This window comes from Oxyura jamaicensis, chromosome 3, assembly GCF_011077185.1.
Source record: "Oxyura jamaicensis isolate SHBP4307 breed ruddy duck chromosome 3, BPBGC_Ojam_1.0, whole genome shotgun sequence".
In the NCBI taxonomy this organism is placed as follows: Eukaryota; Metazoa; Chordata; class Aves; order Anseriformes; family Anatidae; genus Oxyura; species Oxyura jamaicensis.
The window spans coordinates 82608579-82631182 of record NC_048895.1 but is presented as its reverse complement, the minus strand read 5'-3'; the positions used below and the strand labels follow the sequence as shown (position 1 = coordinate 82631182).

Here is a 22604-nt window from a genome sequence, read left to right as displayed (position 1 = left end):
TTGTCTGTCTCTAAGGTAAAAATTTGGTACAGGCCATGAATTTTCCCCAGGTTTTAGCAACTGTTAGCAGTAAAAAGAAAACATCCTTTCTAGCAGAGTTTGCTGGTCCTAAGACTTTTTGGGTTGTACTCCACCTCAACATATACAAAAACCTATTCCTGCTTTCAGTGGAAATTGTATCAGAAGATAGCTATAGAAAATAGGCCTCCTGCATTTTAGCACAAAGGTGAGCATCAGACACTAGGAAAGTAAAGTTTTCAATTTACTAATTGCACATTTTAAGATAAGCTCAAACTCGTTAATCTTAGGACAAAGCCAAACAAGCCTTCACATCACCTCTCACTATTAGTACAAAAAAACACTTTATTCAAAGGGCACCACATGCAATCGTACTTATTTCTGAAACAGAGAGATGATAATGAAGTTATTGGAGCTATATTTAAAACCTGACAAAGTAGACATTTTCTTCCTTATAAACTTTTAATGATGAATAGAATTGAATATAGGTATATCAAGACTACTGTGTCCTACAATCGGTAAAATAGTAAGAGCTTAAAAATAATGGCACTTGAATTGAAAAGTAAACAATTACTCACCCTCGGTTATTTACAAGACTATTTTCCTATAATTCACAGAAATTACATTCAAATAATTTTCTGCTTAAATTTTATTTTTAATATTTGACTAATACCAGTTACGGACTTCTGATTCAAACTGAAGAACAAAACAAAAACAAAACAAAACAAAACAAAACAAACAAAAAAAAAAGGATGGGCTTGCATTTATTGCCTGCTAGAGCCTACAACTTCTTCCTCGGGCTCTCACAATGAATCAACAATTTCTTACAGAATCATCAGAGGGAGAAGCTTAAATCTTGCTAATGCAAAATAATCCGTGTGATTGGATTCTGCTACACCCACACTGTTTTCAACATTCCTCAAAGTTATTTGTTGCAGTGGTTAGTAGGACTTACAGATGCCTCAGCTCACCGCTACACCAGGTAAGGACAAGCACAGCCCAAAGGGACCCACAGGAAAGGTAGTTCCCCGGAGAGAGCAGCAGCAGGACGCACCAAAGCATACCTGACCTGGTATTTAACAACCATCTTTACTAAAATCAATTATTTTCAACAAATTAATTCACCAAGCCAACCAAGCTGCCTGAAGCACAGCCCTGCTTGCACGATCAGGTGCCGGAAACACGGTGGAAAGGTCACAGCAAAGTCATTACATGCCCACCTCCTTTGCTGCCCCTGTTGAGTTTGGGGCCTCCACCACATCCTCATATAAGACCCTGAGCTCAGCTTTCCTGGGCAGGACCACTGCTGAATGGCCTGGAAACTTATGAAATACTGCAAAATGGAGTTTTCGGGAGAGAGAAGGGAGTTCTGGATGTTAGTTCGCTCAGCTCACCACTCCTGGAAGGTGCTTAGTTGTTCACCTACTTTTACGTTGTCCATATCTTTGCCTCAAGAAAATAAGGATTTAACTACAAAAACTATATAAAGACATTCTTGCTTCCAAAATACAGTTGATATAAAGACAATGCTTTTGCAACTGTTGCTCCACATTTCACATACTGCATAAACAGAAACCACAAATTCCTCAGTGGCAAGGCCTTTCAGCCAGCAGTCTAGATTTTTACCTCTAACTTTGAGAGACTGCAAAATATTTGGTTTCTGCACAGGCTAAAGCATAGTTTGAAATCCCGGAACACTGCTCTATTCCACTTCTGCATGAAAACAGACTCTGTTCCGCCCTCATGACGAAGAAGCCAGGCTTCGACAGCCACTGGGAAACACAAGAAGCCTTCACAGGGGATGAGGAATTTCAGGGCAGCGAGTCAGTGCTTTACAGTAACACAGAGTTTCTCTCCTGACCATTGATGCTATCACAAAACTGACTTCTCAGACTAGTCATTTGTTTTCCCACATGAAAATGAATGACTACTGTTTATAAATCGACACAGAGAATATATAAATTATTGTCTGTTGACAACGTGACTAGTTTCGTATGAAAGTTAAATTCCAATTTATTCTCACCATAAGAAGTCAGTCATTATGCATTTTTGCTGGTATTTGGTTCATTTCCCTTCTGTTGTTATTTTATTGAGTGTTTGGGATCACTCAATAACCAGATAACATCATTTAAAAATTTTCTTATGAAACTTACAAACTGCAGTAGCTTTAACAATGTTTTATTTAGGCTACTGACTGCCTATGCATACCAAAAATAACTTTCTAAAAATCACATCTGTGGCTGTCTACACTCCAAAACAAACAAGAGTGTTTGACTTTTATTGAAACAATCATCTTTAAAAAGGGTATAGCAACTGTAATCTCCTAGGTTAGACTCTTAGTTAAAATCTGAACAATTTTTAAACACAGATCTTAATCTAAAATATTATAGAATTGAATGGAATGTTACAACAGCAGGTCAAAATAAAGATCAATTTAGTTTAACTCCAAAAAAGTGCTCTGGTAAGTAGGCCCTTGGCATACAAAGGGTTCAGTTGTACATCCATCAAACAGTTTTATATCCAGTTTTTATTGTTTTCTTTTAGTCTCTCAATTTTAGGTGATTTGTTGAAATCATTGCATCGATAGCATAGCTACAATAATTTCCATCGTTTTATGTCCATATTTTCCACTATCAAAAATATAAACTTTAAAACCAGTAAAATGCAAACAACCTGAGCAGCACTGGTTCTGGTCTTATTTCCTACTAAATTTACAACATGCGTGAATGTATGAGCCAAACAAAAAAATTATGACTGTGTCCAACAACAGCTTTTAACATGGGAAAAAATTATTGAAAGTCTACAGTGTACCAACCATACACCACATAATCGAGGTTACAACCATCCTCAAGAAGAATTTCATTTCAAGCCCAGCACAGTGTGTGCTGTGTTATGTGTCAAACTGAAAATAGGAATAGGTACATTGCCAGGAGCAAACAGAAATAGGGCAGAATTTATTTTTTTTAATGTATTCTATTTACTTGGGAAAAACAAATTCCCACATGCCCATATCCTAGTTATCTCTGAACAATCCATTAAATAAAGAGAATAGGAAATATTTAAATATTTAAATAAAGAGAAAGGAAACAGTGTTCTGTGTTGTCATTTTCAGAAGCAAACATCTCCATGTCATGTTTAAGGAACTCATTCCAGATGGCTGAAGAAAATAGTGAAAGGCATACTCTTTCCTGGACTGGCAGCACGAACAACTTGCCACTTGACATACAGGCCAACAAATGCATTAATTCATACATGCTTAAGTTAAATCTAAAAAACAACTCCAGGAGAAAACAAAACAAAACAAAACAAAACAAATAATGCCCTCTCACATAAGAATGCTGACAGAAAATGGTGAACTTCTCTAAGTGGAAACATGGTGCTGTGGCTCTGCAAGGTACATCACAGCTTCATCTTGGCAACAGGAAGCCTTGGATGGCACACTCTGTCACCAGAAAGCCCAACATAACAGTTAACTTTCTTATTCTAGAGTGCACCTACAAAACTTTTTTTTTTTTTTTTTTTTTTTTCCTTGAGACCAAACAGAAATTAAAGTCAAACATAGCCGTTTTGGGAATAAAGAGGCAAAAATAAGAACTGGATTTTGACCATCATTACATCAAACGCATGGGTTCTAATTCATCATAAACCAAAGCTTTCTTTTTTTTTTTTTTTTTTAGTTTTGTTTATTTGATTAATGCTCCCAACAGTCTCTCATACACCTACAGCTGCTTCCTAAAATATATATATACATATTAATTTTCCTGCATGTAATTTAATATCCTAATACTCATTAGCAAAAGAAGGTCATAACATGAAGTAGAAGCCACTTGCAATGCCACCACTTAACTCTGAGACCAGTGATCAGCAAGACAGAAGCCTCACCCAGCTTCCTCTACTGAACTGCAGATCACAGTACATTAATCCCACTTCTGCTATTCACTTTGTGAAGTTATTACCTGGACTTTTAATGTTTATTTTAAGCTTATGCATAATGCACACTGGGGTCACTTTTTTATTGAAGAGCACACATAAAAAAACAGTTGTATACAGAACTTGGCCAAAAAGAATGGAAACGCCACGCAAGAAATTAAAGGATTTCCTTCTACCTCAAAACTTTCATCTCTTGCCTTTTCCAGAAGCTCCTTAACAGCACAGGCATATGGCTGTCTCAAAAACTGTGTGCAAAAATCTTCAGAACTGATAACCACCTGGCCACAAATACAGAGAAACAAGATATTTTAAAACACACAGTAATTCCATTGTTGTGCTCTTGAAGGCTCACAATCTTCATGAATTCTCTTCACTTTAAAGAATCCATTTAAAGACCTGACTATTTAGAAAGCTTCTGGACAGAAACAGAAAACGATGATTTTAGAATATCCAAGCTATGGCAAAGTTTCGTTGGGGTTTTTACTTTCTCTTTTTGACTTCACCAAATATAGGATTTCTTTTTTAAAGCTACTGTATCTTGTGTTAGAAATGCAACAATGGGATGATGCTGGACTGCTGAGTAATGAGAGCATTTTGAACAGAGAAGCTGCTGAGTAGGTAAGCAGGGGATTTGGGTGGTGCTGAAGGACGTGCAGTAAATGTACAGAAAATGCGAGCTGGAGAAAATCCAGTGTAAGCATATCCTGAAGGAAAACATCCTCTGGACATCGGCTGAGATATATTCAGAATGAGCTAATAAGAGCATTGTAATGTTTCTGAATCACTGGTGTTGTCTCATCTGCAATACTATTGGCACCTCGTTTTGCAGCATTAGGAGACAGTAATGGGAATTACTGGGGACTTGCAGAAAGCTCTCTGCACTGAGGCAGAGAGTGGGATTCCTCTACCTCTGCAAAATTCTCAATATAAAATAACATATTAAATGCTTATCAACCACCTCTAATAATTCTTTGCTACATGCTCGTGTTGCCTATGCAAACTTCGCTACTGGTGATGATACCTATTTGTAAACACATGCAGCAAACACCATTTCTGTTTTATCCCACTGATAGCTACAAGTATGCCCTTTCTCTTCTACAACATAGTCCTAGAAAGGAAGAAAGAAGCACATACCTTTTTCTCCGTACTCCTCAAGCAATGAATTGCAAGTTTAGATAAAACTCAAATGGACAGGTGAGAAGGCGCACTTCAGATCTCCAAAAACAGCCACAGAAAAATAGTACATTGTTGTCCTTTAAGTGTTTTTCAGTTTTTTAAGTGTTTATCAGGGTGTGTTAAATGCACCCTGATAAGTAGTTCCTTGCAATGTGTTCAAGAGGGTTTCTGAGTACCCACTTTATTAAAAACAGAGAGTCTGCCATCCAAAATTCAAACAACTCTGTAACTCCCCAGCAACACCAAGTTCAACAAAAATGTTAAATAGTCATTAGCACAGGTGTCTACTATAGGAACACTCGGCCAAAAAAGAGCAGACCAAGAATCATGCATCAGTCTTCCTTGTGAACTAAACAAATCAACAGCACTCGAACTGAATCTGTATTTTTGAATAGATTAAGACCCCTTAAATGCCAAAGTCTATACTTAGGTTAACTTTTTTTATAACTAAAATGACAACTATAAAAACAAAAAGTAAAAATAACGATGAAAACATTTATAACCATATGATCTAATGACCAATTATTACTCAACATCCAATTACTTTTGTACTTCCTCCTGAACAATCTATAAAAAGGGTCCCTAAGAATGGACAGAAAAGGAAGCTTGGGAGGTGGCAATTCTGAAAAAAAAAAATAATACAAAAAAAAATACACAGTCCCAAAGAACAATGTCAAAAACCTACACAAGATGTCCAACTGACGTGTTTGCTAATGTTTGATAGTCTGTCATTGAAAAGGTGTTGAACTAAGGAAAGTTATGTCTCTCTTATTGAAGCAAGTGGCTCTTAAAAGGTTTGCTTTAGGGCCAAATGATGTTGACAGCTGGGGGGCTGTATAAATCTGGCAGGTTGACAGAGGCTGTTTCATGAGGAGAAAAATGTGGTAGATAAATATTTTTGAACAGAGTAGGACAGAGCCAATAAGTAGACCTCTCTCTCCCTTACAGTATTACCTGATACTTTAGTGTTGCTCACAAGACTTTGGCCAAGTCGAGGTGTGAAAATTAAATAAAATTACTGCCCTTAAAGTACATTTTATTAAGGAACATACTACTCTGTGAAATCTGGAAGCTTGTAACCAGAAGGCTGGCGCAAAATCAAAATCTCTCTAAAAAATCAGGAAAAATGGAAGACATCGAAGAGTAACATGGTTATATATTGGTGCAAGTCCTAATTATTAATAGGAAACTATAACTTGCCAAAAGAATATCACTATTTTAAAAAGACACTGATATGTCTATAGCTCATTTGTTGAAAATAATATAGCCTGCCTTTTCACATGGTATTGGCACTAGACAGAAAAGACTAGTCAGAGTAAAGACATTTAACTTGCGATCGAGTACTTTCTGTCCACTCTCCTGCATGCAGACCTACAAAATGACTGTTTTAACAACACAGATGAGAAGGGTCTAACAACCACTACATTAATAACTGTCATACAAACTGGCCTTCCTATGTGGTGAAAAGTTTCAGAGGAGCTTTCTAATAGGATATATAGGGAGGAAGATAATCATCATATGCCAAAATCTAGAGAAGTTTTAATTCACACTGGCTCAGAGTTCAGATGCCCTAAAAAAGATAAATTTGAGTCCTCTGAATTTATGGAGGAGAGGGAACTTTCTACTCTAATCTCACACAAGAGATGGTGGAAAAGTAAAAAATAACAGTACGAACAAAATGAGAACAGGGATCTCCTGGAAATATCCAGGATGGTGTAAAATAAGCAGACAGGGAAACAGATAGGATGACCAGGACGTTAGTTCTGGCACTGTTGCACAGAAACCACCAAGGATGTTGTAGAAGGGCCTTGGGGTTTTCTCAGAAGTCTGTGCAAAGGGGAAGGAAAATGACCAAACACTGATTGCTGCCAAGCATTTTGAGAGTCATGTTTTGAGTATGGATGGCCTCATTTCCTCCCCCACACTGTACAGATATACTCCCTCCAGAAAAAAAAAAAAAATAATAATAATAAAAATAAAAAAAGAAAAAAAGAAAAAAAAAAGAAAAAGAAAAAATAAAAAAAAATAAAAATAATAATAATAATAAAAAAAACAGAGCAATACACCATTGAGAGGTACAAACTTAGGACTGAAAGCCAGAAATTCCATGCTCATGATGTATTTTAGGACAAAGCTTTTACGACCTAGATTCCTAGATTACCTGCATAAGAAATCATCTGTGCAGCTTGTGAGAGTAGGAAGAAGCTAACACAAGTAATGTTCCAACTCTAAAAGATTAAATGAAAGACTACCTCAATGTATGACTTCCAGAATGACTTAGTAAATCCTATCCTTCTGCTATTGCTGTAGGTAAAACCTACATGCAAGCACAAAGTACGTACGAAAAACAGCACCACATGGAGGACATGATATTTCATCATGCTAGATCAGGACTATCTATTTTCAATTTATCATAAGCTAATCATTCAGGTTTCTATTCTAAGGTGCAAGTTTAATAAAAATAATAATAATGATAAAAAATCACAATGTAACCAAATGGCGTAACCTACTGTCAATAAATTAACAAAAGCCATGAATTTAACATAATTGAAGAGAGACTAGGTGACTACATATATATAACCTAAAGAATATACTAATGTTTTCAAAATCAAAGTATGACTTTTTTCATTCATCTATTTCTTAGACTCAGAACTGACTTAATATTTACAGAGCACTCTTAAGACCAAATAGAGGCCAACTGACATCTGTGCAAGATTCTCACATCTTCCACTTCAGCATTACTGGCTGCAACATTACTGGTTTTTAGAAGACAGTCTAGGAGAAGGGAGGAATTTAACATTCTCATGGTGTGCCAATTCTCTTTTTCCAGCTTTTCAGAGTATGGTAAAATGCTACACTAGGAGAACCTATTAGCCTTTTAAGCTGAGAAAGCAACAGCTTGCTAAGCTAAATTTTAGCTTGGAGCACACTGGAACCATGCCGAAGAGTAGAATCACAGCGTATCATTAAGATGTCATAGTGCTTGAAATCAATGGATAAGCTGTTTAGTATGATTTTATGCTATAAAATTATCAGTTAACTAAACGAGGATACTACTAAGACAACAACTATTCACAGTAATAATCAGACTAATAATGGCTCTAAAAATAAAACTGCTTTGCCTGGGAAAAAAACACCTAGATTCTCTAAAAAAAAATCTATAGAACAGTTACGCTGGTGAAGATGTTAGGTTAAATGAAGCCAGGCCTTCTGGTCTCAATCAGGAAAATACCATAGATCTATGCATGAAACAGGCATTCACAAAGAAGCAGCACCAGGAACTGAACTTTATTGGCTCTTGTGATCCACAAGAACTTGACAAGTCTCTGGCCTCCTGGAAGCTAAATCTGTTTTCTGAAGAGATTTGGATATCAAAGGCATCCAGTGGAATTAACAAAAAGAAAAATGCAGTCTCCACTGAAAACCTCATTAAAACCCACGATAAAAATTATTAAATGCACTGCAGGAATCAACCTTGTGCTGGCAAACAGATCGCAGCTCCTGCCGCCAAGTTCTGCAATTTTGTAAGTTCTGTCACAGGAGACAAAAATTTCTCTCTTCTCTAATTCCATTTCCTTATTAAAAAGTATCTTGCAGCTGACAGTCTGAGTATGTTTGGTAAACAGTGTCAACAATAAAAGAACTCACTCTTGCAGCACTTGCATTCAATACATTGCATATGTAAATGCATGCAGTAAATGTAAATGGATGTGTTCCCTTTGAGAAATACGAGGAGAGGAGCCCATCTCAAGTTTATATGTGCTGATGCAGTCACACACTTCAATATGGTGGCAATCTGGCACAACAGCAGCACTTATAAACTGAGTATTTGGCATGATAAATTGCCCTCTGAAACATGGGCATCAACAACCACCAATAGCATTCTAAGTGTTCTTAAAAATTACTGAAAGAGATAAAACTTTACAATACTTATTAAAAGTTAATTCAAAATGCAATCTTGCTTGGACTTCAGGAGAATAAGAGAATCCTAGATTTGCTTTTTCCTAGAGAATCCTAGATTTGCCTTTTTTTTTTTTTTTTTTTTTTTTTTTTGCTGTTTGCTTTTTTTTTCCTTTGTGAGGAAGGAAAATAAGAAAAAAGGACAAAGTCAAATGAATTATTAGACAAGAAAACTTCTGTGAGAAGACTTTACTGACAAGTATCGAGAAGCTGGGGAAGATCCAATTCTATGTGTAAAAAAAATAAAGAAAAAATATTAAAAAAAAATAAATAAAAAACAAGGCTGACATGCCTTGCCTCTTACGTGACTTCATCTGAATCTTCAATATGGAGCATCAATTTTGATTTAGCTACTTTTAAAATGGTTCCCAGTCAGACTAACAGCAAGTGACTGCATCAGTAAGTTATTTCAGAGGAGCTCTGACATGCAATAGTTACCAGGGCTTGCTCTTTCCATATTCTCTTTGAAATGGGTTTTCCTTCTAGGAATGGAAATACATAAACAGACACCTAACATTTTACCAACATCCAAAGTCTTCAGCATAGCTATACTTGTCAATTTTTCCTCCCCTCTCTGAAAGTTGAATTTACACAAGAACCTGAAACTCCTCGGTGTTCTCTATATGATGTAAAAAGTTTATTTTGGATTCTTAGAGAAAATTTCCATTGAGGTTTCCCATGTTTATACTTTTTGGATGAATAAAGCAACTGAAAGAACTGTTATATTTTAGAAATCAATTTATAGGAATAGATTGTTTCTTGGTAAGTCAGCAAAAGTTTTCATATGTATGTGTAAGCTTTCTGCAATTAAGGAATCTTTTACTTTATATATAAAGTGATATGTAGAAACTCTTCACCAGAAAGCTATCTCATAGGGATTCTGAGATAATGTTCTTAACGGTAGCATGATTGCTGCAATAAAGCCAGAACTCCGCTACATTCCCAACATAAGCCTTTAAAACTTTTATCTGTACATTTTTTAAATCCCTGGATATGGCTACAGACAGTCCAACAGTAGAGTGAGGAGAATCCTTATAGAGGTCTGAATTCCTTCTCTGATCTACCTCTAGATGAGCCTCTTTGTTCCCGCATCCTCCTCAATTAGTTGTTACAGATCAGCTACCAGATCTGCTATCAGACCTGTATTATCTATTTCTAGAATGTAAGACTCTTATTCATTAAAACTGATGGATTTTAAGCTGAATATTCACGGTGAGTAATGCAATCTTGAGTTGAGTTTTAATGTTACAAACAAATGTCAATTACCCAGATGAGTTTTCAACCAGAGAGTCAAGTTATTTTGCAGCTGGTTCTCTTGAGAAATGTTGCTTAAACACATAGTCAGCTGATCGGCCAAGAATGTTCATTCTATAATTGCAAAATACTGATTCAGGATGAAAAACATCTCTCGTTAGCCACAGTGTCCTTCTGTAACTCTAAGTACATCATGTGAGCCTATATAGTGTTCTAAAAACATGAACGGGAGGTGCAGATGATGATCTTATTTTCTGACCTTACTAGACACCTATCATTGAACTTCACATTCATTTTCATTAACTCCTTGTCTGAATATGTAACTATAAACTAGAGGGTTTAAACTTGCTTTACAACATACACAGATCTGACCGAATATTAAAAAAACCTTTCAGATGTAAACTGGATAATAAGACATTGCATTTCAGCTTTCATTGTTATAAATATAAGAATGACTAGAATGGACCAAACTGTGTGTTTGTTACTCCACATTTTGCATGCTGAAATGTTTTTTCTTGTTCTTTGCAAGTTCAGCTCACAGAGGGTGCTGTTTATGAGGGATGCCAGTAAATAATGCTTAATACTATACGAGTCACACTCTAGAACATAGTTTCAAAGCAAATGAAGTTGACCGCTTTGCACAATTGGTTTTGGAATAATTTATAAAAAGTTTTATTTAGGGAAAAAATGATTTCTGTAGCAGAATGCAGTGGAAGATGACAAAGGATAGGCATTTCTTAAGTAGTGAAGAATCTGTCAATGGGGACGCTCTATATACACCTTTCTTCTGAGACCTCTGATGAACACTGGTATCAGCTAAGTGGTTGGGGAAAGTGGGAGACCAAGAGTAAGACACCATGAACACAGCTATTGGAAATTTTCAGTACAGTAAGCATCCAAATTGACTGATGATCTTTCTTCTTAAAAATAAAAAATAAAATAAAATTATGAGATTCTTAGGAGGCAGAAGACGACTGTGGATGTTTTTCAGCCATCTTTACTTAAGTGAGTCATTAAAACACTTATTTGAAAGTGGTGAGGCAATCCAGCAGAACTAGTAATAAAACAGACTTTTAAATATCTTACATGTCTCCAAAGCCAGTCAGTCATGAACATAAAGCTGACATGTAGTTGGGGAAGCAGCAGACAGCAGAATACAGCCAAGGCTGATTTCAGTAGCTCAAGAATAAAACTGAATACCAAAAGACACGTCAGTTAAAACATTACTTAATATTGTTTAAAACGTCATTCATTCATTAGCAGTTGAACGGAATTGAAAAAACTGTCAAATACCAAATAATGGAATGTCCTATAAACCCAAGATTGCACAATACATGTACAACTGCTATTATGCTGTGCTTTTGGAAGTGTTTTTGAAAGCTTTCTATATTCTATTTGAAATGAAATGGAAAAAAATAAGCTTGTTGTGACATGCATTATCTATGTAAAAAAATCCATAAGGTTTTACAGTCCTACTCGATTTTCATTACAGGGTAGGCTAGCGAGTGGCTTAGTTGCATAGTGGAGAACTCAGAAGTTCTTCTTTCCTAGTATATTTGTGCAAACTGCATGTCTGTAGTGTAACTTGATTCCAACTGTAGAAATCCATAAATGTATTAGTGACAGAGTGACATGATAGAGCAGTCAGGCATTGAAATGGGTTGCCCAGGGAAGTGGTAGTGTCACTGTCCCTGGGGGTGTTCAAGGAAAATCTGGACATGGTGCGGTGCGTAGGGACATGGTTTAGTGCGTGACATTGGTGGTAGGGGGATGGTTGGACCAGATGATCTTTCAATCTTAGTGATTCTATGATTCTATGGTCTACGAGTTTAGTTTTAATACATAATGTATTAAAAGACTTAGGCCATCTCTCTAAGTCCTCAGAAGACAAAAATTCCACTACAGGAAAAATAACAAAAAAAAAAAAAAAAAGGAAGAAAAGTTGAAATATTTCCTCTCCCCACCTCTACCCCTCATATCACTTTTTCATGTGTCTTGAGTGTACTTAGTATCTGACCAGAGAATGGAGTTAAGGAGCTGATGGGCTGTTTTTATTACTGTAGCAATCTGCCTCACCAGTTCTGACTGCCACCCAGCAGAACTGTTGTCTAATTGTTTTGTGTTTTTTCTTTTTCATTTTTTGTACACAGATGCATCTGGGAATAAAGTGCAGAGTACAATGTTTATCTCTGTGATCCAGCATGGGCAGAGGTGCTTTTTGTGCAATATCCTATATGGCAATAGATATCAACACAAGGAACAATGAGACCAGTTTAGGCAAAGATTTAATCTACCGACATGTTTAGGACTCCCTGGAAGGACAATAAAATCACCATGGTGATAATACTGAGGGGAAAAAAGAAGATGACTTCTCTTTCTAGGGGAGTCACCTAAAAGCCACAGATTGTTAAACAGGTTTAAGCAAGCATTCTTTAGGTCTTTTTGAACTTCTTAATGTCTACAGAAGTAGGAATTTTTGTTTTTTGTAAATGGCCAGATGGTCCTGACTCATTCAGTCACGAAGCCAAAATGATTTTTACATTAACAACAAGAAAACCTTGAAGCCATAAGTCTTGTTTCTTAAATATCTCCTCCTGAAGACAATGTTAGCAGCCATTTGTTCCCTATTGTCTCTGCAGGGGGACCCTATTTGTTCCCCTATATTGCAAAGGTCTTAATTTTGATCAATGCCTTGAATGTAAAAAAGCCTATTTCTGTTAACAGAGCTATACACATACAGCTCATATCTCTCTTCCTTTGCCAGAAAATAGCACAGAATGTTTGAAAGTGTTGCTACATTTTGCATTTGGAGCAAAGATACAGCATCCTTCACACAATTCTCAGGAACTGTTTTAGATTGAAGCAAAAATATTGCCTTCACTATAGAGATTACCAGCTTCTACGGGCCCCGAAGTCTGAGTGCTCTCTCCCATATACACAAGATCCTCAAACAGCAGCCACTATAAATCTCAAACTCTGTGGGCTGATGTTCAAGAGGCATGAAACAGAAGCAGACAGAAGTTACATCTGCCCCTCTCTCACTCCACTTCCCCGTCACTCTACAAATACAGATACTGTATACAGAATAAAAGCTCTCCCATAGCCTATCAAAGCACAACTTATTAAGCGGTGATACAAGTGCCTTAATTATTATTATTTTTCATAAGATGTCTTAAGGCACGTACATAATGCATCATATTGTATCATACTATTTATATTTTTGTTGCATAAAACATCTATAATACAAATATATCTGTAAAAGCCAATGCTCTTAATAATGCTAAAACAAATTTAAGACTCAGGACCTTTTTTTATGCTGCTAGGATTCCAAGAAAGTCAAATTCAGTGAATGAGATTAAAAATGTACCCATGTTCTAACATGATAAAAACAAGTACTTACCTTCTTAGTGCAATACAAATTATTGTTTAATGTAGACTGAATGTGTAGTTTGATTTATCTCAATTATTACAGTTTTGGCTTACGTTCAGCTATGTTAGGACCCCCCTGCAGAAATCCGCCAAGAAGAAAATAAGATACAATTACTTTTATTTGAAGTATAAACTTACATACCTTGGCCTCCGAAATGCTAAACCATATTGCTGGCAAGCCAGTCCCACAGTGGGAGTATAAACAATAGGCATGAACCTTTCTATGTCAGATGTCAGCACTTTATAGAAAAGCTTTTCATTTCGATCCTGAAGACTCATTAGTAGAATATATCTGTGGAGAATTAAATATAATTAGATAGGCATCAAGTGAATATATAAAGTAAATTTAGAAACAGTGTTTAGAAAATAAATTAAAGCTACGTTTGTTCTACAAAAGCCTCTCTCTTAGTCTCCTGTATTTAAATTCCTTCTAATCTTAATAGCACAACTTTTTCAGACATAAAGGATAATAAACTGGTTGAGACAGAGAGAAGATGAATCTGTCACAAAGTTGACATACTCTACACACTCAGGAAGCTGATCTGGAGCTCATACGGGCATAAGAGATTATGCTGCAAGAGAATATTTTGTCTGCCAGAACCTAAATCACACATATCAATTGTTCCATCTGAAACGAAATGGGCATTAAAAGAAAAATTAAACAAACTTACTCTCTTGCCCACAAAATTCAAACTAGAAATTTTAGCTTCTTCTATGCTTGCCTTAATAGAAATTTATTCCAAACCCAGATGAATACTTCAAGTAAATATTTTACCAGAATGCTGCATGACAAAGCTTTCAGAAACAAAGCAGACAGATATGTCTTCTGATGCTGAATTTTATGGTTGTAATAAAATTTGCATTGTTTTATGCCCTAGCAGAAATCAATTCTGGATTGCATTTGAAGAAGTTTTCTATTTATTTATTTTTTTTTTTTAAAAAAAGTCAATGTAAAAAAATCATCAGAAAAATGACAGTGAAAAAAGTTCATGCTTAGCTTGATCTGCTTTTGACTACCATCGCCCTAACATTGAATAAATATTCAGCTGCTCCAAGAGCCCAGCCAGGAAGCTAAATTTCAACAGTGAGTATGACACTGCAGGTGATATGAGTCTACATATCCAGTGACTTCAAGTTATACTAGTTTACTCAGGTACAAGCGTGGTCACTTCATCAACACTTGATAGTTTGGAATTTGATGAGCCTAAGCAGGTTAGCAAATCTGCAATTATTTTATTAAAGCTTAGCTTTGTCCATCAGGTAGAGAAGCCTTTAACCAGTCCAGCGCAGCCCCTTTGGCAACCCAAGACTGCAACGAGGTGGCAGGTAGTGAGAGGCAAACCAGTGTCCCTCCCCTGGGTTACTCAGGGTGCCTTTAAGGGTGCCTTAGCCCCTACACAGATAAAGATTTTGAAACCCAAGAGTTGAACATGTACTCTAAATATCAGCATTGTGAGACATCCCGAACCACCTTCCCTTATACATGTAAGTTTTGAATGTTCTCCAAGGTTAAATTATACCCTACGCTTGCATTTCTCAGCAGCAAATACATATAGAGCAATTTTCCCTCATATTATTACATTTCCCTACAACCTTTAATTTTCCTAGCACTTTGTCATGATACGGCGTGTCTTTCAATACCCTTGTTATCCTGGATCATTTTTCTTTATTAAAACCTTTCAACTGAGAATGATTATCCCAGCATTTACCTTGAAACACAAGCTCCTTCACATATAATTGTAAATACATTTGAGGGCATTCATTTTGTTTCTAGAGGATCTCAAAAGTGGTGTTAGAGACTATCAAGCGTACTCAGGACTGCTCTATACCAGAGACTGCAAGCACTCAGACAAACCAGGTGATTAGGTTTTGAAGCAGTTGCCAATATATTTTCTCTCCTTTTTCCTACTGTTATTTAAAATGAGAAGCAGCTATTTAAAACTTTAAAATACCTTTTCATTATCCTTTCTTACTACTCAGAGCAATCCTGAATTGCAAATGCAACTGTAAATTGTACAGAAATCTTTGAGAGAAGAAACTAAAAAAAAACAAAACAAAAAACATACGAACTTCTTCAAGGGCTTCAATTCAAAAAACTATTAGCTAAAACTCTCAATTTTGGCATTTTGGTTTTACTGTTCTGAAGCATTAAATTGGATTTTTATTTTCATATTGATATTTTTCATGGCATTTTTATATTCAGGATATAGCAGAACAATTGTGAAGATAACAATGGTATAATAGCTATCATCATGGTTTAAAGTATTACATATTTGGCCATATCCAACTCAGCATAAGATATATTACTCTAAGGTGACAAATATTTCTAGAGAACAGCAATTTTGATCAGAAAGCTAATTTTCAGTGGCAGGTATAAAATACTTCTCCAAATTCATTCAAACCTTTCTTAGGACTATCAGCTTCATGAAAAAAACCTTATTGAGAAGAAAGATCCCTTGACCTCAATGTGGTGTTGGTTATAAGGCATTAGACAACAACTATGCATCCTGTAGCAGCATCCAAGTATTCTACAGAATTAAAACCATGAAGTAGTTTTCAGCATTGTGTTTTAAAAAAGATACATTTAAAATGCAGCATTTCATGGAATCTTTTACTAAAACCCACATTTAATTGAAAGCAGTGAAAACAAGCAATAAAACACTGAGAACAATCATTTGTGCTATAAAAAGGGAGAAAAATATTATCTGTTCTCAGAGCAGGAGTCTTGAATGAAGATTTCAGGGAAAATGTTCAGAAGAGGAAAACCAAGAACTAGCAACTAAGACAGTGGGGACTGCCAGGCAATCAAATTTCAGTATGTCACTTTGCCCCCTTGCCTTTCCTTCACCTAAGAACTTTCAATGTTAGACTGCTGTTACAAGGGGGAATAATTACAGTAGCAACAGATGGATATAAACCAAATATTATCCAAAAAGAAAACTGTTATAACTACTGGAAAATTACAAATAATTTCTTAGGATAAATCTCCCTACATTTGCTCTCCTGGCCTGCATTTTACATGGCAAAATAGAATGGCAAAAACAAAAACAACCAGCATTTGTTTGCTCTTGTCTTGCAAGACATGAGAGGAAATGAAAGAAATTGGGAGGAAATGCTATTATTTCTAATAATAGCTTGTAAAACTTGTGTAACTTGTATAAGGCACATCCATTACTTGGAATATTCAGTGTCTATAGAGAAACATTTAAAACAGCAATCTTAAAGAAAAAAGAGTTACACAGCATTCTCAGGAAAAATGATCTCATGGCACCTCGCCTGATGTTCACCTGTCAGTAAAATATTTTACCAATGTAACTGTTTGAAGAAAGAAAAACTCATATAGAAGAGATGTCTGTCTGAGGGGCAATGACTTCAGTGTCAATACAGAGCAAAACTAAAGACAATTAGGAACATACGGGCAGAAAAAATCAAATTACTTGCAGAATACATTGCAGCTTTTCCAAATTAAGTTAGAGGAACAGAATTATTTTCTGTTATTGGCGTCCTTTTTGCCAAGCATACCAGGCAATATATTTGCTGCTGTCTCACATTCATTTTGTGTATGAACTCGTGGTATTTCGGAGCACAGCAATTCCATGCTGCAAGTCAGTGAAGAAGTTTCAGCCATGCCAAAACATGCAATGCCATGGTACTATAAGCTCCGCTTTATGAACTTGCACACATCCCCTTTCCAATCAATGCCAGGGCAAGCTACAATCCTGCTGGTGTACAGTGCTGTCTTACCCAGAACCAATCAGATGATAGATAACCTTCTAGGGTACTTGGTAGCTTCATCTATGCTGTTTCCAAATCCTCATACTTAATCATTTGTGTTGGGACATAAAACACACTGATACATACCCACTACCAAATCCCAGTTTTAGGAGGAAAACAACAACTTCTCTTTCTCTCTTTTCAGTCACTGCTCTTATGGGAAGAAAGACTAGATGGTTGTTGGAAGGAATATTTTTTTCTATAATTAGTACCTTCACCTTCACTAGAAGGCAGTGGATGCATGCTTTTACACAAGATTGTCCTTGAGCACCTTCCTGCCTCGGGAGCGCTGAGATTTTCTTTCAATATCCAGTTAAAATAGTCAACGTCCCCTGACAGTCTCCATCAGTGAGAGGATTCAAGCAGTAACGGGAGCAGGATCACATTCCTTTCTCCCTTTAAAATATTTCAACACGAGTGTGAGTACAGGGGACCAGCGTTCTCATACAGCCTTGAAGGACGGATTTTTTTTTTTAATTCAAAAAACGACTCTGAGCTCATACACATGTAGTGCACATGTTCGTAGAGCAGGGTGTCTACTGACACACTCCAATAAATTTTTTCAGACACTTGACTTATAAACACAGCTGCAAATCACATTTCGCATGCACAAGTTTTTCACACTCAATTCACACAAGCATTTTAGCTCTGAAAGGAGCCCAAGATGTCACAGTCCATAATCTTTAAAGGAAGTGTCTCCTGCATGCAGATGTTACCACGTCTGTCAATCAGTTGTCTTACATGTACAAAAACACATGTAACACACAACTGATTTTATTTTCCTAAAAAATGGAGAAAACAACACAACAATACAAATATTAAAATATTTCTTTATCAAAACACAGCATGACATGAAGAGCCAACTTAGGCCTGCTGGGTGTTCACAAATAATACAAATATGATTTCTTAAAGAAACAATTTCATTTTGGGGTGACTTCTGGGTTGAGAATTTTAAGTGCTTAAGGGCCAACTTGATTAAATTTACACAAATTTACATTGATCCAAAATTACCCTCGAATGCTTATTAGTTAAGTGCTATGGATCTGTGTTATAAAATGATAGAATGGCTGAGGCAAAAAAGCACCTCTGTAGACTGCCAAAACCACTCGAGGTCCAAACAGTGCCAGTGAGAGCAGGTTACCCTGGACTGTGTCCACTTGGATTCTGATCGTCTCCAAGGATGGAGACTCCACAATCTCACTGTTTCCGTATTTGGCCACCCTCACAGTGAAAAAAAGGTGATTCTTCTTGTGTTTAAATGGAATTTCAAGTATTTATGCCCATCGCCTCCTGTCCTGTCACTGGATACCCCTGAGAAGAGCCTGGCTCCATCTGCACTCCCTCCTATCAGGTATTTATACACACCTACCAGATCCTCCCTGAGCCTTTTATCAACCTGAACTAAAAGACACCCAGGTCCAGGCATGGGCATGCAATAATCTGTATAATTATGCAGTAATCATTTCCAGGCTTCCTTTGACCCAGGCCCTGGGCACATTTTGTTGCCACAGGCCAAAGGACCCCAGCCAGCAGCTTGTGTGAGCACACTGCTGGGGGCGAGGAGGGAAGAGAGGAGGTGGGAAGAGATGAGGTGGGGCTGTACGCAGAGGAGCTGTGCTGAGCCAAGCCCTGTGGCACCAAGCAGCCCCCAGCCTGGTTTATCTACCAGTATAAATGTGGCCACACTGCTTCTTCAGGCTATAAGGGGAATACGACCATCAAAAATCATGGTTGAAAAAATGCCACTAACGTGCTGCAGAATACTACTTGATAATAAATACAACTTAAAAAAGCTGTATGTTAATTATGAAAGTCTTTATTAAAGTATTTTGACTAGTGATCACATTAATGAGAAAAAAAAGCCTGGCTTTTAATATTCTGACGTTATTTTTATGACCAGTAAGACTTTTTAGTTTTCTCAGCTGAAGCATTTTGCTAAGATCCTATTAAAAACAATAAATTTGTACTTCAAAGCCACAGAGCACAATATACCCTTTATACCAAAAAAAAGAGGTTTTATACTAAAAAATGGCTTCATAGATTTAATCTGTTCACATGGATGTAACCTTGTAAGGTTTGTGCTTCTCTGGTGACAGGACCAGGAAAGCAGTATCTTCCTTACCCAAGTACTTACTTCAAAAAGAGAAACTGCAAAAAAAGACTCATAGGTGGGAAATAATGATATTGAATTACTGTTTAATTAATTATATACAGTCATTAAGCTTATCAGAGTACGATAAATTTGGAAATAAAAACTCTGAAGCAAATGGCTTCTATAAAGACTTATTTATTTCTAAATATATTTAATTAAACTTGCGTATTGTTGGTGTACATTGTGTGTGGATTAAGTGTAGATTTTAGAAAATACATCTTCCCTCTCCTACCCCCAAGTCAACAGATTTTTCTTTCCTTTCTTTTAGCATTATAAAGCAAGCTTTCTGCAAAGCACTCCTACAATCATGGGAGATGCCTATTTATTTTTTTCTGATGAATCCCACTGCAATCAAAAGTTCAGTATATTGTGTTTTCCTGTGGTTCAAATGGCACAGCATTTAAACATCCCTTAATCTAGCTTTTAAAAGTGATTTGATTTTTTTTTTTTTTTCCCCACAGAATTTTTTTCATTTTGGCAAAGAGCTATTTAAATATCCAAAATTTGGGGCTGGAAAACAAAGAATTAGGATTTGGATATAATGCTAATCTCCTCTTGAATTCCACATTGTTAGATTTGTGACTTTCAATCTGTGATGATTTGAGGACAAGCACTCTTTTCCTGCGACCTGAACTATGAGTAAAAGTTCCTTGCAGCTTAAGAAACACATGCAGAAATGGTACAAAAGGCTTTTCTCCCTACTTTTAAGTTACAGGTGAATAGAAAATACAGCAATTCTAACAGAAACAAACAGCTGAAACAGTCATAAAGTCTTAAATGTATTGTCCTGGAATTAAGAGACTTCTTCACGATAGAGTTGCAGAGGAGATGGGGACAGGAGGACAGAGGAAGTTATGTACTACAGTAATGTATGTGGTTAAAGAAGGTACCTCCATGAGAGTTTATGCTATGCTGCATGCAGGGACTCAGACTCAATCATTCCAGCCTGGGAAGTCACTACTCTGTGACAGCTGATATTGTTCTCCCTGAGATCGCTGCAGACTAGCTAATATAGAAAAGCTACCAAAACCATAGACTCTTCACTTATAAAGAGGGCTGTGCTAGTATCGCAACTGTGAAAAACTAAGGTTATTGGAACTTCAAATGATAAGAAAGCCTTGGCACCAACAGACAGATATCTAAAAGCCATTTGTTATATACAGATAGCAAGACAAGCCGCAGCAGAGAAAAGCAAGGCACAAGGAAAAAAATAATAATAGAGGAATACTGCTTTGTTCTATAGCCTATATAGCACTTAGAAATAAAACCGTTAAGTATTCATAAATATTAAGAGTCTTCCCCAGCTTTTTACTTTAAAAATCTGTATTACACAACAATTTTATAATGTTTCATGTGTTTTATATATTTTAATGCATATCTATCTATATACATGTAAATACATTACTGAGTTTTTAGTTTTGCATCAGTTATTTCCTTCTGTTGACCTTGGTTGACATTTGGTTATAGAAGTAAGAAATTAATGTAAACAGCACTAGAATATTTAAATTTAAATTTAAATTTGATTTTTTGAAGAAAGCACTCTAGAAAAGCTAAGAACCAAGCTGAATGTTATGTATTTATCTTAATGATTCTCAATTGTCACGAAACTACAGCTCTAAAAAAAAAAAAAATCAAATGAGCTACCATCAAAGAAATAAAAAAAAAAGTCATGGTTCAATTTTACCTGTCTAAGTCGGATGTCAGTCTTTCAAAATTCTTAAGAATACTGAAAACTTGGACGTCTTGACCAAGAAAGCAAGGTGGCAGTAGTCCATGAATATTCAATTGTTGCCTCTCTTCCAAGGTAAAAGCCATTCCCTGCAATAAACAGATATATATAAATAGAGATAAAGATACTTATCCATATAATATACCTTTCAATTCCTCAGCAAAACGTAACACAGGTGAAGTCAGCATCAGAAAAAAATGAACGATTTAATACTAAACAGAATTAAAAATCATTAAATGATTTTGAGGAAAGTTTTAATTCAGTACAAGAGAACAGTTCTGTAAGGTGCAATATCTCCATCCCAGCACAGAATTAGTTAAGGTCTTCCAACACTGCAACGTTATTCCCTGCAAAGTAATTAAGCTACAGTTGAAGTGGAGAGGTTGCAGCCCATGGGCTTTGAAAGGTGAATGAATGTTCTCAAACACTCCTTTGTTTGGTTGTCTTCTAAATACAGAGCATGGATAATGTTCATTTCAGTGTAAGCATCAAGCTCTTCATATCTGAAAATTTTTCAAGATCTGGGTTATGTCAGATGTTCAGACAAATTTTTTAACAGAACACTGTAGTACAATAAAGTCATCACTATCAGTTTATAGTCAGAGGCTGATCCAGCACCTAGTGAAGTCAGTCAACAGAAACATGGCCATAGTCAGTTCAGTGCAAATTCTGATTCGAGTCTGTTTTGTTTTTCAAATTCACATTCAGTTACAGCAAGAAAAATCATGGTGCAGACTCAGTGCCTTTCTTCGTAGCAACCAGAAAAGACATTTAGAAGTACTCAGTACACTAAGAGGACTGTCATAAAAACACTTAAACACTTCTATCCAGATTGCAGATTGGTATGCTGCCAATAAGCTGCCAAAAATCTGCTTTTTAATGAGATCTGTTTTTCTAAAGCATCTTCAGAAACTACTCAAGCTATTGAAAGAAACAGAATGCCTTTACAGCAGAGCCATGATAATGCGTGTAGTACACCAGTACCAAGCACCCTAACTGCTGAGGTTTTGTTTTGCTATGGTAACTGCAGCCAGTCAGGACTGTTGGATGAAATCAGGTTTTTGATAGTTTTAGGGGATAAAAAGGAATGTGAGAGGACTTTCATCCATATATGACGTATCAACTCTATGCATTTTTTTCACTACCCATGTTGTTTCAAGACAACAAATTCACAGTCTTTAC

General features: G+C 36.3%; 1 protein-coding gene across 1 annotated transcript in view; it reads right to left on the bottom strand.

Moving 5' to 3' along the window:
* The window catches only part of ME1 (malic enzyme 1), a 174823-nt gene that overhangs the window by 105883 nt on the left and 46336 nt on the right, over positions 1–22604 (bottom strand). The window contains exons 2-3 of the mRNA XM_035321390.1: positions 21378–21511; positions 13910–14059 (exon numbers count right to left, since the gene is read on the bottom strand). Coding sequence (XP_035177281.1) covers positions 13910–14059; positions 21378–21511 — 284 coding nt within the window. The remainder of the gene's footprint in view (positions 1–13909; positions 14060–21377; positions 21512–22604) is intronic.